Here is a 23,046-nt window from a genome sequence, read left to right on the forward strand (position 1 = left end):
ATTGAAAAATGAATACAGTTATATGATTATGAAATTTCTGTAAAAGAATGACTAGAGAGTATGATTAGGATGTAAACCAGAAAGAGGACATTTATGTAAGTGGAATTATCCATGAACTGTGATGTTTTTACGTAAGTGTCCCAAATTCTGAGCTCCATAACACAGTAGAAATATTTAGAAAAGTCTTCCTCTGCAGACTTCCTGTAAGATGGTTATAAACACGTCAAGACAATGCAGGGGGTGGGAGAGAGAAATACATGCCTGTACATTTATAAACCACAATTATCACAACATGAGCACAAACAGAAACGTGTGCAACGTCTCAATGTTTTTCCAGTCACACCTGAGTGAGTTTGCTTCTTGTTTTCCCTGTCAGCACAAAATCTGCTTTGTGTCAGCTCACAGAGAATTACATGACAGCAGGCTGCACTTCCTTTTTAAAATGTGCACGTTTCCCCCAAATTTAAAGTCTCATCCACCTTTCCTCACCTCACAGACAGTCAGCAGGCTTCAGATTCGCAACGCCAGTGTTTCCGTCATGTACAAGTGTTCTGCTGAAAACAAAGTCGGCAAAGATGAGCGGCTGATCTACTTCTATGTAACCAGTAAGTATGTCGGGTTAGATTCCGACCTGAGTTTGACAATAAGGAACACAGAATGATTACATGGTCTGTTCCCCCCCAAATCCCCTGTAGTGTTATGTAGCCATGCAGACAATTGTCGATTTATTTATCAGGGTTTTAGAGATATCCCTCTCTGAGGTTTCTGCCTTCACCCCATTACAATGGAGGTGAATAGAATTTGTGGTGATCACAGCATTGGAAAAGTACATAAAAAAAAACCAGCAGCAACATTACTTTTACTGAAGAACAGATGGATTATTGAACAGGGCTCCTGGGCACAAGCCCAACAGGTTAGACCTTAAACAGAAACCTCTGCTTGAAGTGACTGCTATAAACAACTTTCATTGAAAAGTCACAGGGCTCAGTTAGAGTTAGCTAAGTCCTGATCATGTTTTTTAATCCTTATTTGTTCATATTGAGTATGATATCATGTCTGATCTGATGTTGATTTTCTGTTTGTATTTATTCATTTCTCTACAATAACGCAATACAATAATTTGAGTGAACCAACCCTTCAAGGAATAATTTTCATTAATGTCCAGTGCACACACTTAACCACCCGCCTGTCCTTCTGTGTGTCTTAAAAGCCATCCCCGAGGGGTTCAGTGTGGACGTTCAGCCCTCTGAGAATCCCCTGGAGCAGGAGAAAGTGTCCCTGTGCTGCAGCGCAGACAATTATACGTACGAGCAGCTGCAGTGGTACCGCCTCGACCCCCAGGCTCTGCAGGACGAGCAGGGAAAGCCCCAGGAGCTGGACTGCAGGAGCGTGCACCTCTACGCAGCCACTCTTGATGGCCAGCTCTTCTTCCAGGAGCCATCCAACAGCTGGGTCCTGGACTTCACCATCCCCTCCGTACAGCTTCAGGATGAGGGTCATTATGTGTGTGAGGCTCAGAGCAGGCGGAGTGGGGACAAACAGTGCCTGTTCAGATACATCTCTGTCAAAGGTAAGAGATGAAAAAGATGAAAGCTCCAGACACAGACACACACACTTCGCCCGGAGTAGAAAGTAGTCACTCTAAACACCGCTAATTATAGAGGAAAGCTCAATCCTTGGCAGCGGAAACACCACGGGTCACAGTGGAGACACCCCTGAGATGCTTGAAGCTTAATAATACACACACTCGCAAATGCCCACGCAGCCCGAACACTCACATCCACACATAATACCTGGTGGGTATTATGGAGTACCTGGTGTTTGCACAGCATCGATATATAGTGACAGAAAAAAAAGAGCTGAGAGGCTGCTTGGCTGAAACAAACAAGTCCATGCTTCATTCATGTTGTGTGCTGTAACCTCGCATCAATGCCTGGAGAACAGATGTATGTTTTAATGAGATATTTTGACTTCTGACCTTTTTTCAATCCTACGAGACCCTTCTGTAAATATGTATATTGACAGTCCTTGGGTTTATATTGCACTGTTCACATCAGAGCAGACAAGTCATAGTGTTTATTTCCCTTCCCTCCTCTTGCTCTCTTTCTTTCTCTCTCCCTCTCTCCACAGCCCCGGAGGTGCCGCGGTACAAGCGCAGCCTCACCAACCAGACAGTGAATGTGACTGAGTCTCTGCGGTTGGAGTGCGTCGTGGAGGGCAGGCCTCTGCCCCGCCTCTCCTGGTTCAAAGACAACCAGCCTCTCCACCAAATGTCAGGTGAATGAATACACCTACACAGGTGATACATACGTTTACACAACAGCACAGCCGCCCACCCTCCAAACTCAGTGGCCACGCATACTAGACACTATTACTCTTACTATTACTCACCAGACTCTCGTATCTTCCCATGAGGTTATTTTGTTCAGGTGAGTTTCCATCAGGATCTGTTACATCCTGGCTTCACATTAGATAAAAGAGCAAAAAACATTAATTGTTAATATTTACTTTGGGTAAATGCTACCATTTTTTGTTGTGCTCTGTATCAAAAAAAATGGCAAGCTGGCAGCTGTTAAAAGCCAACACAGACACACTCACAGATACACAACCACCCACCAGCCATCCCACACACCTATACTGTTGAACAAATGTGTCAAACAGAACCAATGACAAGAATACACACACACACACACACACACACACACACAAACAAACACACCCAAAACCCTGCGGGCCGATAGACATGGCTCATTAGCTTTCTCAGCGTGCATCTCTTCTTAACATTTGAAGGAGATGGGGGTGAGGTGGGACGGTCAATATGGTTCTGAGAGACTGACAGCTGATGCTCTGGGTTCACTCAGAGGGGCTGCTGGGGGCATGGGCGAAGAATTCCAGAAATGTGGTTGAAATGTTGCTGAATTTATGATGTGAGGTAAAGGAGTGCTAAAGCATGGCGTGTGCGTGTATGCCACTAATCATCCCGTGCCTCCTCTCAGGTATCCAGCTGCAGGATTCAAACCGCACGCTGAGTATCCAGCGGGTCAGAGAGGAGGACGCCGGCCTTTACACCTGCACCGCCTGCAACCAGCGTGGTTGTGTCCACTCCTCAGCCGCCGTCCGTGTCATCGGTGAGACAGCCACACACGCAGACACACACACACACACACACACACACACACTCAGAAGCAGGCATACAATCACAGAGACACTTGATTCTGCTCGCACACTCTCACTGCTGCATGCTTTTTTTTCGAGAGCACTCACGCCTGAAATCACAGTTCACAGAGCTCACATCTTCACACACAAACACAAACAGATCTGTGTTTTAGTCGCTCAGCTCTCAATCTTTTCACTGCAGCTGTAGTTTTTGTGCTTGTTGTTACGCACAGCTCTCCAAAATACAGTAAGAGTCAGAGACATTTTACATTCTGAATAAATAATTTGATGGGTTTGCTGGAAGTGGTCTCATGATGAATAGCTGATCTGATTTAACCGTTTCGCACATTGACATAACCTAAAGATTTCAATGTTAAGGGGCTTGCGAGAAAGCCAGGATCAATAGTCTGTACTACAGCACCCCCTACAGTAGGTAAAGAGGAATGTCATCAAAGAGAGAGCTTAAATAAAGATGTGTGAGATGATAGGGTGGTGGCTGATATGTCAAAACATCTAAACGTGACTTTCTTTCTTTCTTTCTGTCAAGGTTCAAGTGACAAGGCCAATGTGGAGATTGTAATCCTCATCGGGACTGGAGTCCTTGCTGTTTTCTTCTGGGCTTTGCTCATCCTCATCTTCTGCAATGTGAAGCGGGTCAGAGGGCGCCACTTTTTGCTGCTTGTCTGTGTTTGTGCTGCCATGTTTGTGGGAGAAACTGACGGACTGTGACAGAGACACTTTAACACCTGACTCACATCGTGTCACGGCGTTTGAGCACAACCTGTTTGATCTTTGCAAAAGTCTGTAATTTACTCTTTCAGAGAATCACTGATATCTTCTTGGTCCAAATAATCTTTTATTGCTAATAGCCCTAACAACAAGCCTGCCTATAATGAGGCTTAAATTGCTTTTAATTTTTCCTCACTTGGTCACATATTAGGTTGCTTCACACTGTTGCTCAGCAGCAATTCACAGTGCAGTGCTGTCATTAACAAATCAATTTAGAGATGGCTATTTTTCTCTCTTCCGGCTTAAAGCATCTGTCTTTTTGTCTCTTGCCCCCATGTACACTTGTGCCCTAGGTGAGATCTTAAAATGTGCCCCTGCCAAAAAAAAAAGACAGATAAAAAATTTAACATATTGAGATCTTTGGTGACCTCACCTAGCAGCCTAATCAGCCAGTCACGACACACCAGCTCCTCTCATTAACATGAAGTCTTTAAAAGCAGCAGACAGTTTAATGAGCTGAGAGGAGAGTCTAAGCTGATGTTTTCTTAGAGGCAAAAATAGTACCAAAGATGAATATACAGGAAATAGCCTACTATGTATTAGCCGTATCTATTATATTAATAGAAATATACTGAACATCACCTACAGCATCGCTTTTGATGGTATACAGTGTTGGATTTACGTTGTAAACAACAGGAGAGAAACTCCTGTCATTGTGGTCATGATTACATCTAAAGATGCCCTAAACATTTCCTTTGTTACTGTTTGTTTTTAATTACTGACATTTTAAAGGTTGCATTAGTCATACGAGGGTATGACATGTACAAGTGGCAGACACTTAAACTACTCCATATAATAATCCAGCAGAGGTGACAGATTTTGAAAATCAAGAGGAAGTTTGCTTTAAATAAAAATAATGACGTTTTATAAATAATCTCATTGAATAAAACTAAGATAGATGTGAATCTGTTTTTAACTGTGCAGAAAAGACACGTATCTGTCGATTTACTTAGTTAATGAAGGTACCTGTATGTGTTATGCGCATTTTCCTGCTGCTGATGGCTACAGGTGTTTAACTTGAAGATAACTTAATCAGTCTTACATTCTCATTCTAGGCTTATAAAAATAATGGAGAGTGTGCACCTCGCCTCTCTCTCTCTCACTATCTAATATATATATCGTGCACCCTGCACTACCCTGCAACCCCTAGCGTTTGCCTCTACTGCAGCAACTGGCCCCGAAAGCCGTCACTGTTTCTGTAATATGAAATTAATAGTCAGCGGATGAAAATGATATGATAAAACAAACTTGCTTCCAGCTTGATCACAATACATTTCTGACTCTTCTAATGCAATAAAACAGGTTTTATCAATCTTAAGTATGGTTGTAACCATTTCCTCTTTCTCTGCTCATCTTTGCGACCTCTTTTTGTCCTGTGTTTCCAGCACCTCATTTGCCTCGTTCACCCCTATTCAGCCCAACACCTCCTCACCTTACATTAGCTCTTTCTCTCTCTGAACCTCAGGTTAACCCGGCAGACATGAAGACAGGCTATCTGTCGATCATTATGGACCCGGGGGAGGTGCCTCTGGACAAGCAGTGCGAATACCTGCCCTACGACTCCTTGCAGTGGGAGATCTCCAGAGACAGACTCCGATTGGGTGAGCGACCGGGAAGGGTGGGAGCAAAAGATGGATGGATGGTGGGATAAACGAGTGAATGGAAGGGGGGGGTGTCTGAGGAAATATACAGAGCAAATTGATGGATGAAACTGAATTAGTTTTCCATTTCCAGAATCCTTAATGGCATGAGTTTGGATCACGGCCATCCGGGCAAAGTGTTGCCAAGTAAAGTGCTAATGTTAAATATGTGCTCATTCCCAGCACAGCTTTCTAAAAACACCCTGAGGAAAAGCATCTGTTTCACGACAGCAACTTATGGGAACATGTTGTTTTCCAAATGCTGCAATTGAGATTCAAATTTCACCCCCACTGTCTATATGGATGCCAGATGCATGTACATTTTGTGTCTGCTCCCAACCACAACTGTTTGTGTATTCCAGTGAGAGTAAAACCAAGCCTGCGTAGATCAATGAGAATGAATATTCTGCTGTTTTTTCTCTTCTGTCTCCTGACATAGGGAAGGTTTTAGGTCACGGCGCCTTTGGTAAAGTAATTGAAGCATCAATCTTCGGCATCAGTAAGAGCAACAGTTTGGACACAGTGGCTGTCAAGATGCTGAAAGGTGAGATTTGTCTCTGTGTGTGTCCTGCTCATGTAAACAGCACATGAGTATTGTAGGAAGCTTTCTAAGAAGTCACTGACGTACAAATGTGTTTGTGTTAACATGACTTGGCAGATGTGCATATATAATATACATATGCAAAAACAAACAATAAGATGTGTTTTATGCATAATGCTGTGTTTCAGATGGAGCCACAGCCAGTGAGCATAAGGCCTTGATGTCAGAGTTAAAGATACTGATTCACATTGGTAACCATCTGAATGTTGTGAACCTGGTAGGCGCCTGCACCAAACCAAATGGTGAGTACAGATTTACATGTATTATTACATTTCATGTGTGTGTGCGTGTAGGGTGGCTAGAGGTAAACACAGATATGATATATAGAGTAAATGGTAACACCACAACTGTATTGTTTATGTTGATCGTGTCCAAGTTGGTTAGGTAGTTAACGTCTGATTGTTTTTTTCTTTGTCACTTTTTTCTGTTTTGAAAGATGTTGATGGAGACTGTTTCCTTTGGCATATTTAAGCAGAATACTACTGTTTTGTTTTAGAAATTTTGTGTACAGTTTGTGTACAAATTACATCTATTCAGCTTTGTTTGTCCTGTTGAGTGAAATTCCTTTTCAATTAGGTGTTTACATTATTTTGTCTACCCCTCTGCAGCCTCCACACAACATTTTAAAGAGCAAACAAACTGAGGAGGTCAAACAGCTGCCTCTCTTTTTCTTTGACACTCCTAATTTATGTATGTCCATACATCATTTTGACCTATGGGGCACATATTTGAGGGGGTTACATCTGAAAATGTTCACCCTGTGTACCATAAACAAAAGCAGCAATTTAGCCTGGGAGCTGATTTAAGGGCAGGAAATGCTTGAGGGATGCCAGGTCTCACTTTTTTGAATATAAAATGAGCACCTAAACAAGAGGCAGAGATCATTTTAATGAGACAAAACACTGTAAAGTGTGCTGAAGCACTTGTTGCCTACTTCATACAGTACTGTAGAGAAAACAGCTGACAATTAAACTGTCTTTATCACCAGGTCCACTGATGGTGATAGTGGAATACTGCAAGTATGGGAACCTGTCCAACTTTCTACGAGCCAAGAGAGAGTTCTTCCTCCCATACAGGGTATCCAAAACACGAAGCAGTTTCTGCCCTTTTATATTTGTTTGTTCTGCTGCGATACTGTGACTGCAGCTGAATCCGCTAAAAGAATCTGCTTTGCTTTAGTATAGTTTCATTGAACAGTATTTTCTTCTCACAAATTAAAACCTATGACGCGTGTATTTTGTACTGGTTTTTTTTTATATTGATTTTGGGGGCGACGCATTGAACTGTTTCACCCACATAGGATCGATCTCCTAAAACTCAGAGCCAGGTGAGACGCATGATCGAGGCAGGTCAAATGGATCAAAGAGCTCGCCACCCACCTTCTCCATCCTCCTCCTCGCTCAGCAGTCCTCAGAGTCCACCATCAAACGTGCCCGTTCAGAATCCTGCTGTGGAGAAAAGTGAGTCTGTATTAATTAGTAAATGGTTTAACTCATTGTCTATTAACTGTTGTTGTTTAATTTCTAATTCGTTTGCTTCCCACCACTGCCCTTTACCCTTCGCCTTCTCTCTCCAGTGGAAGACTTGTGGAAAACTCCTCTGACGATAGAAGATCTAATTTGCTACAGTTTCCAGGTGGCTCGTGGGATGGAGTTTCTGGCCTCCAGAAAGGTTAATTGTCACCATTACAAAGAATTTATGTATAAGCTGTAGTGTCACCAGAGGTCGATCTCAGGGGCAGTGGGTTGTAGCCCCAGGATCATTCAGCTCTTCAGGCCTTTGTGCTTCTCAATTAACCAGAGCTGTGCTCTGCGTTTACACATAATATAATAAAATATATAGTAGTGCGAAAATAAACAATACTTCTAGATTTGATTTGATTAGATTAAATTCGATTATATATATTTTTTTTAATCTACATTTTATTATATTGAAAATGTTATACAATTATATAAAAAAGTAAATCATAAATTGAAGCAAATAAAATGTAATTGAATCCAATAAAAACCATTCATTATACATTTTTGATTAATTAAATTAAATATTGAATTAAATCTAAATTCAAGATTACATTAAGTTAAATTTCAAATTAAATTACACATTAGATCAAAAATAAATAATAACAATTTTAAATGTTTAAACATACTCTGTTGGCGATCATTTTATTTGATTTAATGTACTGATGTAATGTGTATGTCATGAAATGTAGTGCAAATCTTGATGTGCGCTTTTTTGCTTTGAGGAATAATTCTCACAAACAGCTGAGATTTTTTAAGCTCATCAGCACTGCAAAACAAACACACACTGTGTCCAAGTAGTGAGGAGTTATCTGTCATCTCTGCTGTATTGGATTGTTTCAATTTGTTGCTGAGCTGATTTGATCTCAGCTGCCATCAAAACATGCTTTTAAAAGTTCATTGTTGTCTTTCTTACAAAACACTAACCTACAGCCACAGTATCTCCCATATGAATCCACTGTTAATCGTATGAATAATGAAATTAAAATGGTGACAACAAAAAGCAGCTATAACTAATAATAAATATCAACGATGTGACAGGACTCCAAGCAGACCATCTGGCTTTAAATGACTCATCTAAACCAGTCGTTACCCTGTCGGCACGTTTACAGGACAGCTTTGTAAGTGATGTAGGATCTCCTGCAGTGATTCCACAGAGCCCAGCCTGGCCAAGACATAGTCCAGTCCCAATTACATACTGGCACAAAGACACTGAAACACACACGCAAGTCTGTTCCTCTATCCCCGTGGGGACATCTCATTGACAAAATACATTCCCTAGCCCCTAATCCTAACCCCTTAACCATCACAACTACATGCCTAACCTTAACCCTGACTGTAACCTAATTGTAACCTGAACCCTAAAACCAAGTCTTAACTCTCAAAAAGCAGTCCCCACGGTGACACGAGACCCCATCGGTCCCCTTGCTATTTACTTAATCCAAATCATATAATTCACTCATCGGAGACGACAAGGAGGAAACAATGTACACGTGCAAACTCTCCCACAAACATACAGGGACACACAAACACACACACACACCTGCTCGCAGGGCTATGATGTATGTGTGGTTGTGTGTGTATCCGCAGTGTATCCACAGAGACCTGGCAGCCCGGAACATTCTCCTGTCAGAGAACAACATTGTGAAGATCTGTGACTTTGGCCTGGCCAGAGACATATACAAAGACCCCGACTACGTCAGGAAAGGCAATGTACGGCACCCTCAGCCTTTACTAAGCATTAAACTCTTTTTTAAATTTTAGCACCCACATAATGATTAAATTTAAAGGCAGGTGTCCTTTCTGTTTATGTGACCGTGCTGTAATGGTTGCCTGGTGTTTGAATGTTCTCTCAGGCTCGTCTGCCCCTGAAGTGGATGGCTCCAGAGAGTATCTTTGACAAAGTGTACACCAGCCAGAGCGACGTGTGGTCTTTTGGAGTTCTCCTCTGGGAAATCTTTTCACTGGGTAAAGACAAAATCATAGCATGCTCATTTAATCTTTTATGAAGACACATTTGTGTAGATATCAAGGAAAGTGTGGAGTAGCTGTTTTTTAAAGCGCCTGTCAACCTCTCAAAAGCAATTGGGAATTAATTCTTTTAGAAGCAGATCTTCCTCACTGTTCCTCACCCAAAACACACAATAACCTAACCTGACATGTTAATTTATGTCTCGTCCTCCTTTTGCACACCCTCAGGCGCGTCTCCGTACCCAGGAGTACAGATTGACGAAGACTTTTGCAAACGACTGAAAGATGGCGTCAGGATGAGGTCACCAGAGACTGCCTCCCCTGAAATGTAAGTGCATGCTTTTATTAGCTTTTTCTCACTCATCGACCTCTTGAAGAAAAGTATAATTTGCTTTCAAATAAGATGTGTATCTCTAAATGTTGCTATTTGAACGAGCCAATCCCAAGAGCAAATGCTACTCTGCTCATAAATATCATAGCTGTAACCAAATTTTAAATTTAAAAGAGGATATAGGAGCAAATTTGTGGTTGAGTCCGGGAAGTTGACTACCACTGTGTCTGCTTTGTTGTGATGGTGCTGCCCTCTGCTGGTAGATATGGCATCATGCTGGCCTGCTGGCAGGGTGAGCCCAAAGAGAGGCCGACGTTCCCTGCCCTGGTGCAGATCCTGGGAGACCTGCTCCAGGACAACGGCCTACCTGTAAGTCCACTGCTGCAGAGACATTTACTCTAGCAAGGGATGTTTTTAGTTATTAATGATGAGTTTACAGGGCTTGACTTAATCTTTACTCAAAAAGTACTCCCTCCAGGACGGGAAGGACCACGTCCCCCTGAACCACTCGCAGAGCTCAGAGGATGATGGTTTCTCACAGGCCTCATCGCGGCCTCCATCTGAAGAGGAGCTGAGACTGGCCTGCAACACTCTGCCCACAAGGTAGTAATGCATGTCGTCCTTCAAGAAACCATGAAATTAAATGACCTGGAAAACTGTCACATTACACATTATAGTATATTAGCCAATACTTGATTAATGTGCAATATTCTAATTTATTCTGTCCAAGTACAGCAGTTTTTTTTTGCAAGGATTTAAATTCATTATCACTATTCATTAAATATTACTAAAAAGTAAGTAAAAGTAAAAGTTTATTTCTATAGCACCTTTCACAGGTATAGGGCCACAAAGTGCTTCACAACAAAAACATTAATATCATAAAATACACACAATAAAAGCATAGACAGTACATGATCATATCAACCCACAAGTAGCTAATTGAAAGCCTGAACAAATAAATGTGTCTTTAGTCTGCATTTGAAGGCATCAACAGAATCAGAAGAGCGCATAGATGGTGGAAGGTCATTCCACAACCTAGGGGCAACAGCCTGAAAAGATCGGTCACCTCTAGTACGGTAGCGAGTGCGTGGAACCGTCAGCAGGTTCTGATCCACAGACCTCAGAGCACGCACAGGGGTATAACGCTGAATCAGGTCACTAATATAGGGTGGAGCCTGGCCATGTAAAGCTCTGAAAACTAAAACCAAAATTTTAAAATTTATCCTATAAGACACTGGTAGCCAATGAAGTTCTTTTAGGATTGGTGATATGTGAGACCTCCTATTAGTACGTGTTAAAATTCTGGCTGCAGAGTTTTGTACTAATTGCAGTCGAGAGAGCTCCTTCTGGTTTAGGCATAAAAATAAACTATTACAATAGTCTAACCGCGACGACACAAAGGCGTGAATGATTAGCTCCAAATCATTTCTTGAAACTATATTTCTAAGTTTTGAGATTTTCCTTAATTGAAAGAAGCAGTTTCTCGTCAGCTGCTTGCAGTGCTGCACTAACGACATGTCTTTGTCCAGGACAACTCCCAAATTTCTAAGACTTTGCTTAGCAGACTGGCCTAAATCACCCAAGTATTGTTTAATTCCTGGAATTGCATCCTCAGGGGCAATGATTAATGTTTCTGTTTTGTCTGCATTTAGCTGCAGGGAGTTTTCACTTAGCCATTTTTTAATTTCCACAAGACAATGGAGCAAGGAGTTTAACTTCCAGATCTCTGACGGCTTGAAGCAGCAGTAAAGTTGGATATCATCAGCAAATAGATGAAAAGAAACATCATTGAACCTTTGTATGATCTTTCCCAAAGGGATCAAATACAACAAAAATAAAACGGGGCCCAGAACAGAGCCTTGAGGCACTCCACAAAGCAAGTCTGCAGACTCAGACCTTATTTGGTTTGCTGTAACACTAAAACTACGCCCAGATAAATATGAGGTGAACCACTGCAGAACTGACCCTGACAGCCCTACTTGATCCCTTAATCTTTCCAGCAAAACCTGATGGTCGACGGTGTCAAAGGCGGAAGACAGATCCAAGAGAACTAGAACAGTGTGTTTTCCAGAATCAGCAGACATCATAATGTCATTTGACACTTTCAGTAAGGCCGTTTCGGTAGAGTGTTGTTTACGAAAACCTGACTGGAATGGCTCATGGATGTTACTATTATCCAGGTAAAATGTCAACTGTTCGCAGACTACCTTCTCAATGATCTTGGATAAAAACGGGAGCTTAGAAATAGGCCGAAAACTATTCAAATCCGACGGGTCCAAACCTGCCTTTTTTATTAACGGTTCCACTATAGCATGCTTAAAAGCATCTGGAAAAACGCCAGTAGACAGCGAGAGGTTAACCATTTTGGTTACACAAGCGCCAATATCTTCAAACACTTTTTTGAATAATCTGAATGGAATGACATCCGATGAACAGGAAGATGGCTTCATCCTGGTCACCAATTCAGAAATATCTGAAATCGTCACAGTCCTAAAAGTGGACCACATGCTGGAGACTGGCTTAAAACAGCAGTGGTACCACACGAATGTAACGGGATTTTATCTTTAATCATTTTAATTTTATTAGTGAAAAAACCCAAAAAAGCATTGCTGTCAGCTTCACAAAAAACAGGGATAACTGGGGCAGCAGGGCAAACAAGTGTATTGATCGTATCAAACAGCACTTTAGGATTTTTTTTATTTAATGTTATTAGTTGACGGAAATAGTCAGATCTGGCTTTTCCAACCGTCACATTATAGGACAACACAAGTTCTCTGAGATAAAGCCTGTGTACCTCAAGGCTAGTGGATTTCCACAGGCGTTCAGTCTTTCGACACATTCTCTTAAGTTTTAAAATCTCTTCATTAATCCAAGGCCACATTTTTTCCCGAGTAGGCAAGTTTGAATTAACAGGGGCCACCTGATCCAGAATCTTTTCACAGTGATTGTTTAAACAGTGAACAAAATCATCCACATCAGGGCAATCCATAACTAGAGCAGGATCAAACAAATCAGAGAAAGTATCTGCAGTATTTGCCGTGATAACACGTCTCTGAGACCTAACTACTGGAAGCTTTGGGTCAGAACTGAAGTGAAGATCAAACAGAACAATATTATGGTCGCTCATATAGACATCATTTACAGATACGTTTAATATATCTAGGCCAAGTGTAAAAACCAAGTCTAAAATATGGCCTTTTTGGTGAGTGGGCTCAGATACATGCTGATTAAAATTAAAAGTTTCAGTCAATGTTAAAAATTCCATTGCGGGGCAAGATGAGTTGTCATCTACATGAAGATTAAAATCCCCAAGGATTAAGACAGATTCCAGCTTAATTATAGAGGATAAGAATTCACTAAAATCCTTTAGAAAGACAGCAGCAGGGCCTGGAGGTCGATAGACCAGAATACAGTAGAAGGGGGATAAAAAACCACCTTTACCATCTGCAATTCAAAAGAAGAAAATTTTTGGGGCAAAATTTCATTACATTTGTGGAAATCCTTGTGCACAATAGCCAGTCCACCACCGCGACGAGAGGGGCGGGGCCTCCCAATAGCAGAGCAACCCACTGGGCAGAGCTCATTTAAATGAATAAGCTCGTCCTCTCTCTGCCATGTCTCTGACAAACACATAATATCCAGGCCTTCCCTTGTGAAAAGATCGTTTAATGAATGCGATTTATTCGCAATAGAACGAGCATTCAACAGGCCGAAATGCATTTTGGAGAACGTCACGGAGGCAGTGTCCCTGCTTTGCAACGGGATTGGTTGCAGGCACGACCAGCGGTCACATGGTCTTTTGCCGGTCCATTTGGAAAGAGCCGGCACAAACACGGAAGTAAACATTTGCGGCGAAAGTCTCGGACCACCACTCCAGCGCTGTGAAGGATCCAGGACACCCGTTGAAATCCGAACAGGCGGCGGCGAAGCTACGCTGCCGCACACATCGTGAAGAGGAATCCGCCGCAGGCACTGAATGCGGTCCCGGCGGCCGAAGACAACAAAGCCACCGCGCGCTGCGGCACGCCTACGCCTGACCTGGACACCGGACCGCAAGCCTCTTTTCCTGAATCTCCTACGGACCCTACCCGGAGCCCGGTATAGTAGCAAGTAGTCAGGAGAGTCAGGATCGATAGCAAATGGAGGAGGAAATGCCTGTTTGAACCTGTCGTAATTATCAAACAGGACCTCCATCGACTCTCTGATGTGAAACAAAGAGTCCCGGTCATAAGTCCATACAGCCAGAACACATCCATCTGTTATGCAGGCTGAGATGATCACGTACACTGAGAAACAGAGCATTAATAATTTACACAGCAGGAAACGAGCCGCGGCTCTGCCAGTTACAGGCGCCATCTTGCTCCTCCTCTACTACTATTTATTACACCTCTGTCACAAACTGTAGAATACTATGCACATTTCATTTCACAATTTTTAATTTTATATCTTTATATTTTCAATTTTCTATATGTATTTTTTTATTATTTCTATTTCTTTAAAGCCTTGTTTAACAACGTGAGCAACTAATGAAAAAAAAATTCCCCTTGGGGATCAATAAAGTATTTCTGATTCTGACATCAGAAGAAACAACCCTTAAAGCATTTTATCTGGTGAGATTATTCTTATTGACAACAATCCAGTGAAGAGTCCACAACCCACAATGAATGAGTATTGTCTGTGTAACCAAAGGCTGATATATCTTATCTTCCTCCATACTATCAAAACACATCACTAAGCCACACTTTTGCCCTGGCTGACACGTTCCTTAATTACCATGAACACACCATAGTTTATTTTGAGCCGATCTCACAGACACCACCCTTCCTAAATACTCACTAGTGCACCAAATCCACAGCTGAAAATGCATATGTAATGCACTATTTAGGCCCTTTTGAGTTAAGTTTGCTTAAAATCTCAGCTGTTTTAGGACTGTTTTTACTTTTTTGCCTGCTTTAGAAAGGAACGTATAGCATACAGATTAGATACACATTTAGTACGAACCAATGGTCTTGTGGCTGAAAGCCACAGACAGGCAAGAAAAGTTGCAAAGTATTGAGAGATGGACTAACGTATTTAAGGTTTAGGTCTTTTCATGGGATTCATTGGCAATAACAAAACATAGAAGATCACCAGCATTTTCCTTTATTGGTGACCTCAACCTGCACATACAGGGACAAACAAGAAGAATATTCCTAAAAGCCATTTAACTGTACGAGTTGTCATGCCACGATATGCCAGTAAAATCACAAAATCTAAAACACCTCAGTAAATTTGCAAGCCATAATAATGATGATCATGATGTGGTGAACAGAATATTAAATTTGCATTAAGTTATATTTATTTGAGTGGATTCCAGTATCTTCCGGTATTCATCCTTTTATCAACAGACTCATACTGACGCATTATCATTCTTAAGTCTGAATTCTATGACAGATTCTGGACCACCTGTTAAGTTTATTCTCAAATTCTGCTGGTGAATACGACAAATTCTCTTAAATCACTCATATGTGTCACTTAAGAGTGAATCTGTTTGTATGAGAGGTTCTTGCATGATGTCCATTATTTCCCATCCTGTTGGTATTACTTTACGCAAAAGCGCTCTCCAGTCTATCAATCAGTAATTTGTAGTTATCAAGGGACTGCCCTTAAAGTTATTAAACTAGGGTTCACAGACCTTCAGAGAGTCTCAAGATCACTTTGGTCATGATGTTTTATGGGATGGGGAAAACATTTTTATTACCCGGATGTATTATCATGTCTGTATTTTCGGATGTTGCTTTGAAGTTTACCTTATTTTGAGTACTGAATACTTTCAGCCTCTAGGCCCTTACTGAAAATTAACAAAATAAAAAAAGAAAATCATTGTGCTGATAAATGATCCCCCACCGGGGAACATCTCCTTTTATCATCACCTTCAAAACACTGAAACCTGAAATGTTCTCGATTCATTACAAACTTCATTTTAAAATTATAATATTAATAACAATTTTTTCCGCTTATAGCAAATTATTTAGCTCGTATTCCCACCTGCTCTACTACTATTTTTACTGATTTTTATCTATCCCTGGTATTTTCATGTCACCAGGAGGCCCATGGTGTCAATCATGTATTAATCTGATCAAATTTCCTACACTTCTTGACCAGGTATTATAACTGCGTGCCCTTTGCCGGCTGTGTCTTTGTGGGACCCTCCAAAATGTGCAAGCCCAGAGTGAAGACATTTGAAGAGTTGCCCCTGGAGATGCACCCACAGAAATCTCCTCAAGTGAGCTCTTTATCTTCTCATCAGTTGTTGAAAATGTGAACTGATTGGTGACATTTTGCAAATGCCCTTCGACATTGGGAATTTTCTCCTCGGATAATTGACAAAAATAGTTGCTGCAGCGGGGTGAACCCAAGGCATTTAATTCACATGATGTCCAACTGTGTCTCCTCCCAGGACAACCAGACAGACAGCGGGATGGTTCTGGCCTCCGAAGAATTTGAGAGAATTGAACACAAGCACAGGGGTGCCGTCTCAAAAAGGTTAGCAACACAAAAGCTATGATCCATATTATTGTTTAAAAGTAATACACACAAGATGTGCAGACGGTTATTCAATGTCAGTGTTTGATATTTGGACTGATTATTATTCACTGTGAAACAACACAATGCCGGTCAGGTTAGAGTGAGGCCTTTCAGATGTATTAGTAAAGGCTACTTTTATAGATGCGTTTCAGAGTTGGTATCAGAAAACTGTTATTGTCTCTTTGCTTGGAAGCGTGTAGAATACAGTCACTCGCAGCCTTATGTGTAGTGAAACTACAGCAGATTTCCAAAAGAAGCATCAGCAGTCTCAATTCATGCATAGGTAGGTAAGAGTAAGCAATATGATCTGAGTAATTTGAACCCAGGGTCCATATTTCTAAACGTTTGGAGAATCACACTTCAAAAGCTCTGAAAAGCCAACTAGGCAAAAAAAAGGTCATTGGTAAAAGCAAAGAACAAGACGAAATTATCAAGCAACTCACTCCTACTCACAGCAAAGTGTAGGAGGAATATCGAAGAGCAGCTCCCAATTAATTACATGAATTATCACTATGCTCTAAGCATAGCCAGAGACAAACCTACCTCTGTATCATTTAAAAAACATTTTTTGAATTCATTAAATTATGTGAACAACTTCCCATCCCAAGTAACCAATAGCCATATAAAGACAGATGTTATTACAGAAAAACTAGCTGGAATTGAAACAAAACCAAAAATGTATAGAATATGGAAAATCTAGAACCTCATGGACAAGTGAGACAAAAATATGTATGCAAGGAGAAAAATATACATTTCCTAGAGTTCGCTGTGGTCTTTGGTGTGTATGTTGGGGACTATTTTCAGCTGTGGATTTGAGGATTTACAGCAGCAGGACAGTGTATGTGGAATGGACTACAGAGCCAACAAAGAAACATGTCAGCAGTACAACAGTGTTTTTAATAGTTTTTGGACAACAACAGAGCTCAGGCTTTGGCTATACAGACCCTAGTTAGTACAATCAATTCATTGTTGGTTTAGCAGTTGAATATGCGTCCAGATGAACATGAAGTAGTTTGGTTCTCCACAAGTTTCTCTTATGAGAAAATTGAGAAACAATCATACCCACAGACATCTCTGTATGTCCTAACTTAGCATACCATACATCTACTTTTGCTAGTGTGCCTTAGTTGTCACTACTTGACAGTAATGCTGAGAGCTGTTCTGTCCCCAGTCGTATAAGCAGCAGCAGCAGCACAGAGCCTCTGACAGCTTCCCATGGTTCCTTGGGTCGAAGCAGTGGCGCTGGAAGCTCCAGGCACCGTCCCAACTTCTTCAGCCAGCTTTCAGGACAGACCTTCTACAACAACGAGTACGGACACCTGTCCGAGGAAGGCTTCTGCGACTTCTTCTCCTCGCCCGACACCCCCTGCCTGGCCTCCTCTAATGTGTAAACTTACCAAAGATGCAGCCTGAGAGGATGAAAAGGGTTAAAAAAATAAATAAATAAATAAATAAATAGTGGGCAGCTCAGGTCAAAGGAGGTGTGTAGGCTTTAGTAACATCCCAGTATTGACATGTAGCTAGTCATTTATTAATGAAGATAAGGTTATGGATCCTTATGACTGGAGCTGACCTCTACTCATCTCAAACTCCCTCCTCTCAGGCTGCTGCCTCAACAAAACAGACTGAGCTACATGTGCCTGAAGTTCCTCTAATAAGCCACTGGGTGGCAGCATTATGACAAACAAACCCTAAGTATTGTCTATTCACACATTTATATTTTTATCTTTTATATACAGAGTACAAATTATGACTCATATAGGAAGAAATAAAGAAATTTATCTTCTTCTTGCTCTCCTCTCTCTGATTATTATTATTATTATTAAGTTGGAGCTGTCATTACACCAGCGAGGTACATGTTTCAAGTGCAAATTTGCATTTGTCATGCCGTGTTAAGTTACAGTCCACAGCAAACTAGAGCCACAAGCTCTGTGATGATCCCCATTAACGGACCAATCAACGAAGCCAGCAGATATTTGTGGATCTGTGTTGTTTAGTGGAGGTGGAGACGCTTGGATAAACGACACCATGAACAAGGAGTAAGTGACGGAGGTAAACAGAAGGATGTAGGATGAATAAAGGAGTGACTCACACTAAGCACCTCTTATCAGAGCTGGACGTAAGCATGATGACAGCTGTGACAGCTTAATACCCTCTTACATGCTCACATCACAGATGACAACCTGCGGGGTGTCTGGCTGCCAGCTGAGGGAAATGAGCAGCAACTGGGTGCGAAGTCCACTTCATACATGCATACAATTATAGCCCTAGAGCTTAGTTAGTGTTACAATATCGGCAGTGCAAAGGTTCCATTTTCAGTTTCTTTGGATAATTGTTGATAACGGTACCTGGACAAATACAGGTAAAAAGAGGAGTTCATGCTGACACCATAACACCTATTTCTTACTTCCTTTGCAACCTGGACTCCAAAACCTGACTAGTTAGGTTTAATTATGAAATTGACTGATTTCTTTCACTTATTTGAGGCCAGGAATATAAAATCCTTTATGTGAAACCTCAGTTTAGTAGGAAAGTACTCCCTTAGAAACTTGTACAACCAAATCTATCCTAAACAGAATGGATTCAAAATGAGGAAGTAAAATCAAAAATAAGGTTAGTACAACAGTGGTTTCTATGGCACCTTTACTTGAGGAACACATAGCATTACAGAGTAATTTGAGACAGAAAAGAAAATAAACCAGAAAGACCAGTTCCGAGGGACTGTGGTCATCACCGTCCTTGATCAGAGAGATCTTTTATACTACAGTATAAAAGGGAAAAATATTACCAAAGAGGAAAGACATCCTGGCCTACAAGTTCTCTCCTTACAAAACCAAATCTTCCTGACAATTTACAACTTCATGGAAACACAAGAAGTAAACAAATTCATGTACCGTGTTTAAAAAAACCAAACCTAACCAATCTGTTGGGAAAAATTAGACATTCATTTTATTTTATGCAATAATTGAAAGGCAAAGGAAAAGGTCAGAGCTAGGACCTTTAACAGCACTGATGAAATATTTGGTATAAATGGACTGAAAGGTAAACAATGATCACTGTATTGGGAAAAAAAGTCTCTAAAAAGTAAATCTACCGTAACATGCATGAAAGAAACTTCAGGAAATTCAGGTTTCAGTGGCAGCCACTGAAAGAGAAAGACAAGACGCCTGAGAGCTGATGGTAAACCTAAAAAGGCAGACAGTTTCTGGAGAATACTGGAGATAAAATGTATGGCTGAAGAAAAGAATAGTGTCACATGATATAAAATGTACCTTTATGGACAGTATGAACTACTGAAATACTATTAGAATCCAGTTCGCGCCCCACTACACAAACCTGAAAACTTCCTTCAAATGATCATTTCTTTTGGCAGTATTGGAGAAACAAACCCAGCACAGTTGGACAGATATACAGGTTGAACAATAGACCTGTCTGATCCCTTTTTGAATTAATTTAAACACTGACTTATGTCTTTTTGTCTGTATACCACTCTAAATTGAAATTGTCCCTATATGGAGATTTTTCACACATGGTTTTAGCGCCAGATTAAAAAAAACCAAAAAACTGAATATCAGCACAAATATTAGATTCTTTTTTACTTAATTAAAAAAAAAAAACAGGTTTAGCCTTCAAATATCCATACTGGTTGAACCCTGACACATTTAGACATAATCCCCACAGTAATAAAAGAGCTCTCCTCTCTTGACACTGAAAACGGAGGAAGCGGACATGTGATAGTCAGCGTCCACACGTCACCAGAGCAAAAGGAGAGGACCTTAAGTAACTGAGACGCAGCCGTGTAGCCTGCTAGTTAGATCGAGTGCCGGAGCCACTTCGCTGGTTCACGATGATACAGTCTCCAAAAGGAAGTTGGTTTGAGCAGGATTGGATTTAGCTAACAGGATAGCAACTTTGCACTTATAAATAAGGTGTGAGGAGGGGAGGGGAACAGTCCTCATGACATTTTTCCTATCTGGATCTTCTTCCAGGCCTCTGAAGCGGTGAATATACAGGAGTCGATGATTCCTGCGACTGTGAATGTCCCGCCAACGATGGCACAGATCTACAGAAAACAAGTCACTCTGTCAGTTTCACCAATTAAAAAGATTTTCTCTCCTGGTTATAAATGGCTCACACACATCAGCTGCTTTGAATCAACCATAATAATACATTGCACTGACACCTCAGAATGTGCTGGAATCCACTAAAGAGCCCTGCTGCAGCTTGACTCACAATCTTAAGCCATGACTCACAATGACACTATAAGCACAGTCATATCCTACCCATGTCTTAAGTCATGATAAACCTAAACAACACAAAAGACAAGTAACGGTTTAGCTCATCAGCCAGGCAGCCAATTAAATGCTGACCTGCATTATCAGTCAGCAGAAAACTTTGCTAATGAGGTGTTACAGGCAGCGCCAAAATTCCTCCACTGAGAAGATCAGGTAGTAGGCAGAGAAAAATAGAGGGAATTCAGGAAGTAAAAGGAATTGGTTTTTTATACAGATTAAACTTTGTTTTCTTTGGACAGAGCCAAGCATTCAGGTATCGATATTCTCATCTAAAATAAGCGTATTTGCCTAAAAGCTCTTTAGGTCTGAGACTTCAAAAGACCTTTTATGAGACCAATAAAGATAAAGGAAAAAAACAACAAGTTATATAAGTTGTTGTGGTGAACGTGTTAGCTAACAGTTGCCTTTTTACACATCCAGCAGACACATCACAGCATTAGAATTTACTTGGAGTCCTGTTTCCGGCCACCCGATAAGCCCAGTATTCTCTCCCTTTAGCTTTGTTTTTGGCCTCCACTCACACCTGAGGGAAATATCAGTCTTTTAGCTGCTAAATGCTACACTATGTTCTCCAGCTAGTCGCTAATTTTGTCTGTTTGGTGAGCTTTTTCACAAGCTGCCTCTGCTGGTGAAAACAGAGTTGATAAGAGTGCCAAGAGTGAACCAAAACAGTAAAGATGCAGTAAAACCTTAATGATTAGCTGAAAGATGCTAGAAAGCTTGAGAGAGCTGAGAGGAACTAACTGCACAGTTGGCTTCATCACTAAAAGCAACGGCTTTTGTGTTACACTGTTTCCCATTGATAACAGTCAAGTCAAGATAATTTTTATTTATATAGCCCAATATTATAAATCACAAATTTGCGTCAAGGGTCTTTACCATCAGTACAGAATACAACACCCTCTGTCCTACAAAAATATGATTTTGTGCAGCTTTAAGGCAGGAGTTGGTAGAGACCAAACCACAGCTAAAAGAGAGTGAATATTGGACTTACATGCACCAGACTGAGACACCAAAATTCGAAATGGACACTAATGTTCCTCTGTATCTGCTGGATGTGCAAAAAGGCAGCTGTTTGCCCATAAGTTAGAGCCATAAGCCAAATCAACTTAAATGGTAAAAAATAATGTGTTTTGTTTCCGCTGCCACTATGTGGCTAAAACAAATCTGTTATTTCCACTTTAAGTTGACGTTTAAAACCTAAAATCACAATTTTCACCATATTTAAGACCTTTAAAAGACCTTGAATTGTAATAAAATGATTTTTTTTAAGAAGAAGTAGATTTTTTCTGGCAAAGCCCTGAGAAGAATTCACTCACTGTTGTGATAAAGCGGTAGAAGGGCTGTCTCCTCTCGGTGTACTTGACTGTGATCGGACTGAGGTCGTATCGGAACCAGATAGCCGGTATGATCCTGCCCGTGTGGCTGTAAGCAACATATTCCTGTGTGAGATGGAAAAAGAGAGTGTTACAAATTTGAATGGGTTATGGAGCTGCGCCTGGCGAGAGAAATTAATTTAATCAACACTAAGACAGTTAATCCCATTACCTTTAGAAATCAATTTAGAGCAATCTCAATTTTATTCATATCTCTAGTGGCAGAAATGGTGTTTGCGAGTCATTACAGAATTGGTTTCGGATAAAGTCACTCGAGTCATAAATGATTCATTAAAAATGAATACTGGCTGAATAAAACAGATGAAGTAAGAGGGAGGAGGCTACTGCTTTGTGAGTTATTGTTATGTTATGACATGGATATCAGTGAGTTTATATAAATCACATTTCTGCAAAATATTATATAATAATGAACATGAAAAAAAGATTGTTGCTGCACTCCAGGCACTGATGCCTGCCTTAGCTGGACCTTTATTTGTGCTCTGGGCAATGAGATTTCAGAATATTATTTTACAGGCGCTCATCCTCCTCGGTTCGCAGTTAACCGGCGCTGTTATTACTCCAAAACCCAGCTGTTAGTCAATACAGTTCTAGGAAGTATGTTTATGGTTTGTTGACATCTAGGGAGCGTTTCCAGTCACTAGGGGTGCGCTTTCACTTCCAGGTGAGTGCACAAGTTATCGCGGCGATACGTGCTCTGGCCATATGCTGGGACGGTCACGCTGCTTCCATGACAGGTGCAAAAACAACACGAGGTATGATCGAACGGGAAAGAAGGGAAAGAA

General features: G+C 41.0%; 1 protein-coding gene, 1 long non-coding RNA gene and 1 pseudogene across 2 annotated transcripts; 2 read left to right on the top strand and 1 right to left on the bottom strand.

Annotated features, from left to right (window-relative positions):
* LOC119889345 overlaps nt 1-351 on the top strand; it is a 5,516-nt pseudogene extending 5,165 nt beyond the window's left edge.
* A 145-nt stretch (nt 352-496) lies between these two features.
* Nucleotides 497-18,360, top strand: LOC119888532 (vascular endothelial growth factor receptor 3-like; the record flags this gene model as incomplete). Its single annotated transcript, XM_038699130.1, is given in 19 exon segments — nt 497-605; nt 1,211-1,570; nt 2,131-2,277; nt 2,997-3,128; nt 3,704-3,810; nt 5,411-5,546; nt 6,025-6,129; nt 6,315-6,428; nt 7,175-7,263; nt 7,487-7,646; nt 7,763-7,857; nt 9,294-9,416; nt 9,560-9,671; nt 9,903-10,002; nt 10,269-10,374; nt 10,484-10,608; nt 16,150-16,270; nt 16,445-16,530; nt 17,744-18,360. Coding segments are annotated over 19 exon segments (2,547 nt in total), but the record flags the coding sequence as incomplete, so codon positions are not given.
* Nucleotides 18,361-19,197: 837 nt separating this feature from the next.
* LOC119888539 lies at nt 19,198-22,642 on the bottom strand. The gene is made up of 2 exons (XR_005441896.1): nt 22,187-22,642; nt 19,198-20,635 (listed from the first exon to the last, which is right to left on the bottom strand). It is a non-coding gene; the product is annotated as an uncharacterized LOC119888539 (long non-coding RNA).
* Between the last annotated feature and the right edge of the window lie 404 nt (nt 22,643-23,046).

Source organism: Micropterus salmoides, unplaced genomic scaffold, assembly GCF_014851395.1.
Source record: "Micropterus salmoides isolate LMB-PRFRI ecotype aquatic unplaced genomic scaffold, ASM1485139v1 Ms_hic_scaffold_5, whole genome shotgun sequence".
Lineage (NCBI taxonomy): Eukaryota > Metazoa > Chordata > Actinopteri > Centrarchiformes > Centrarchidae > Micropterus > Micropterus salmoides.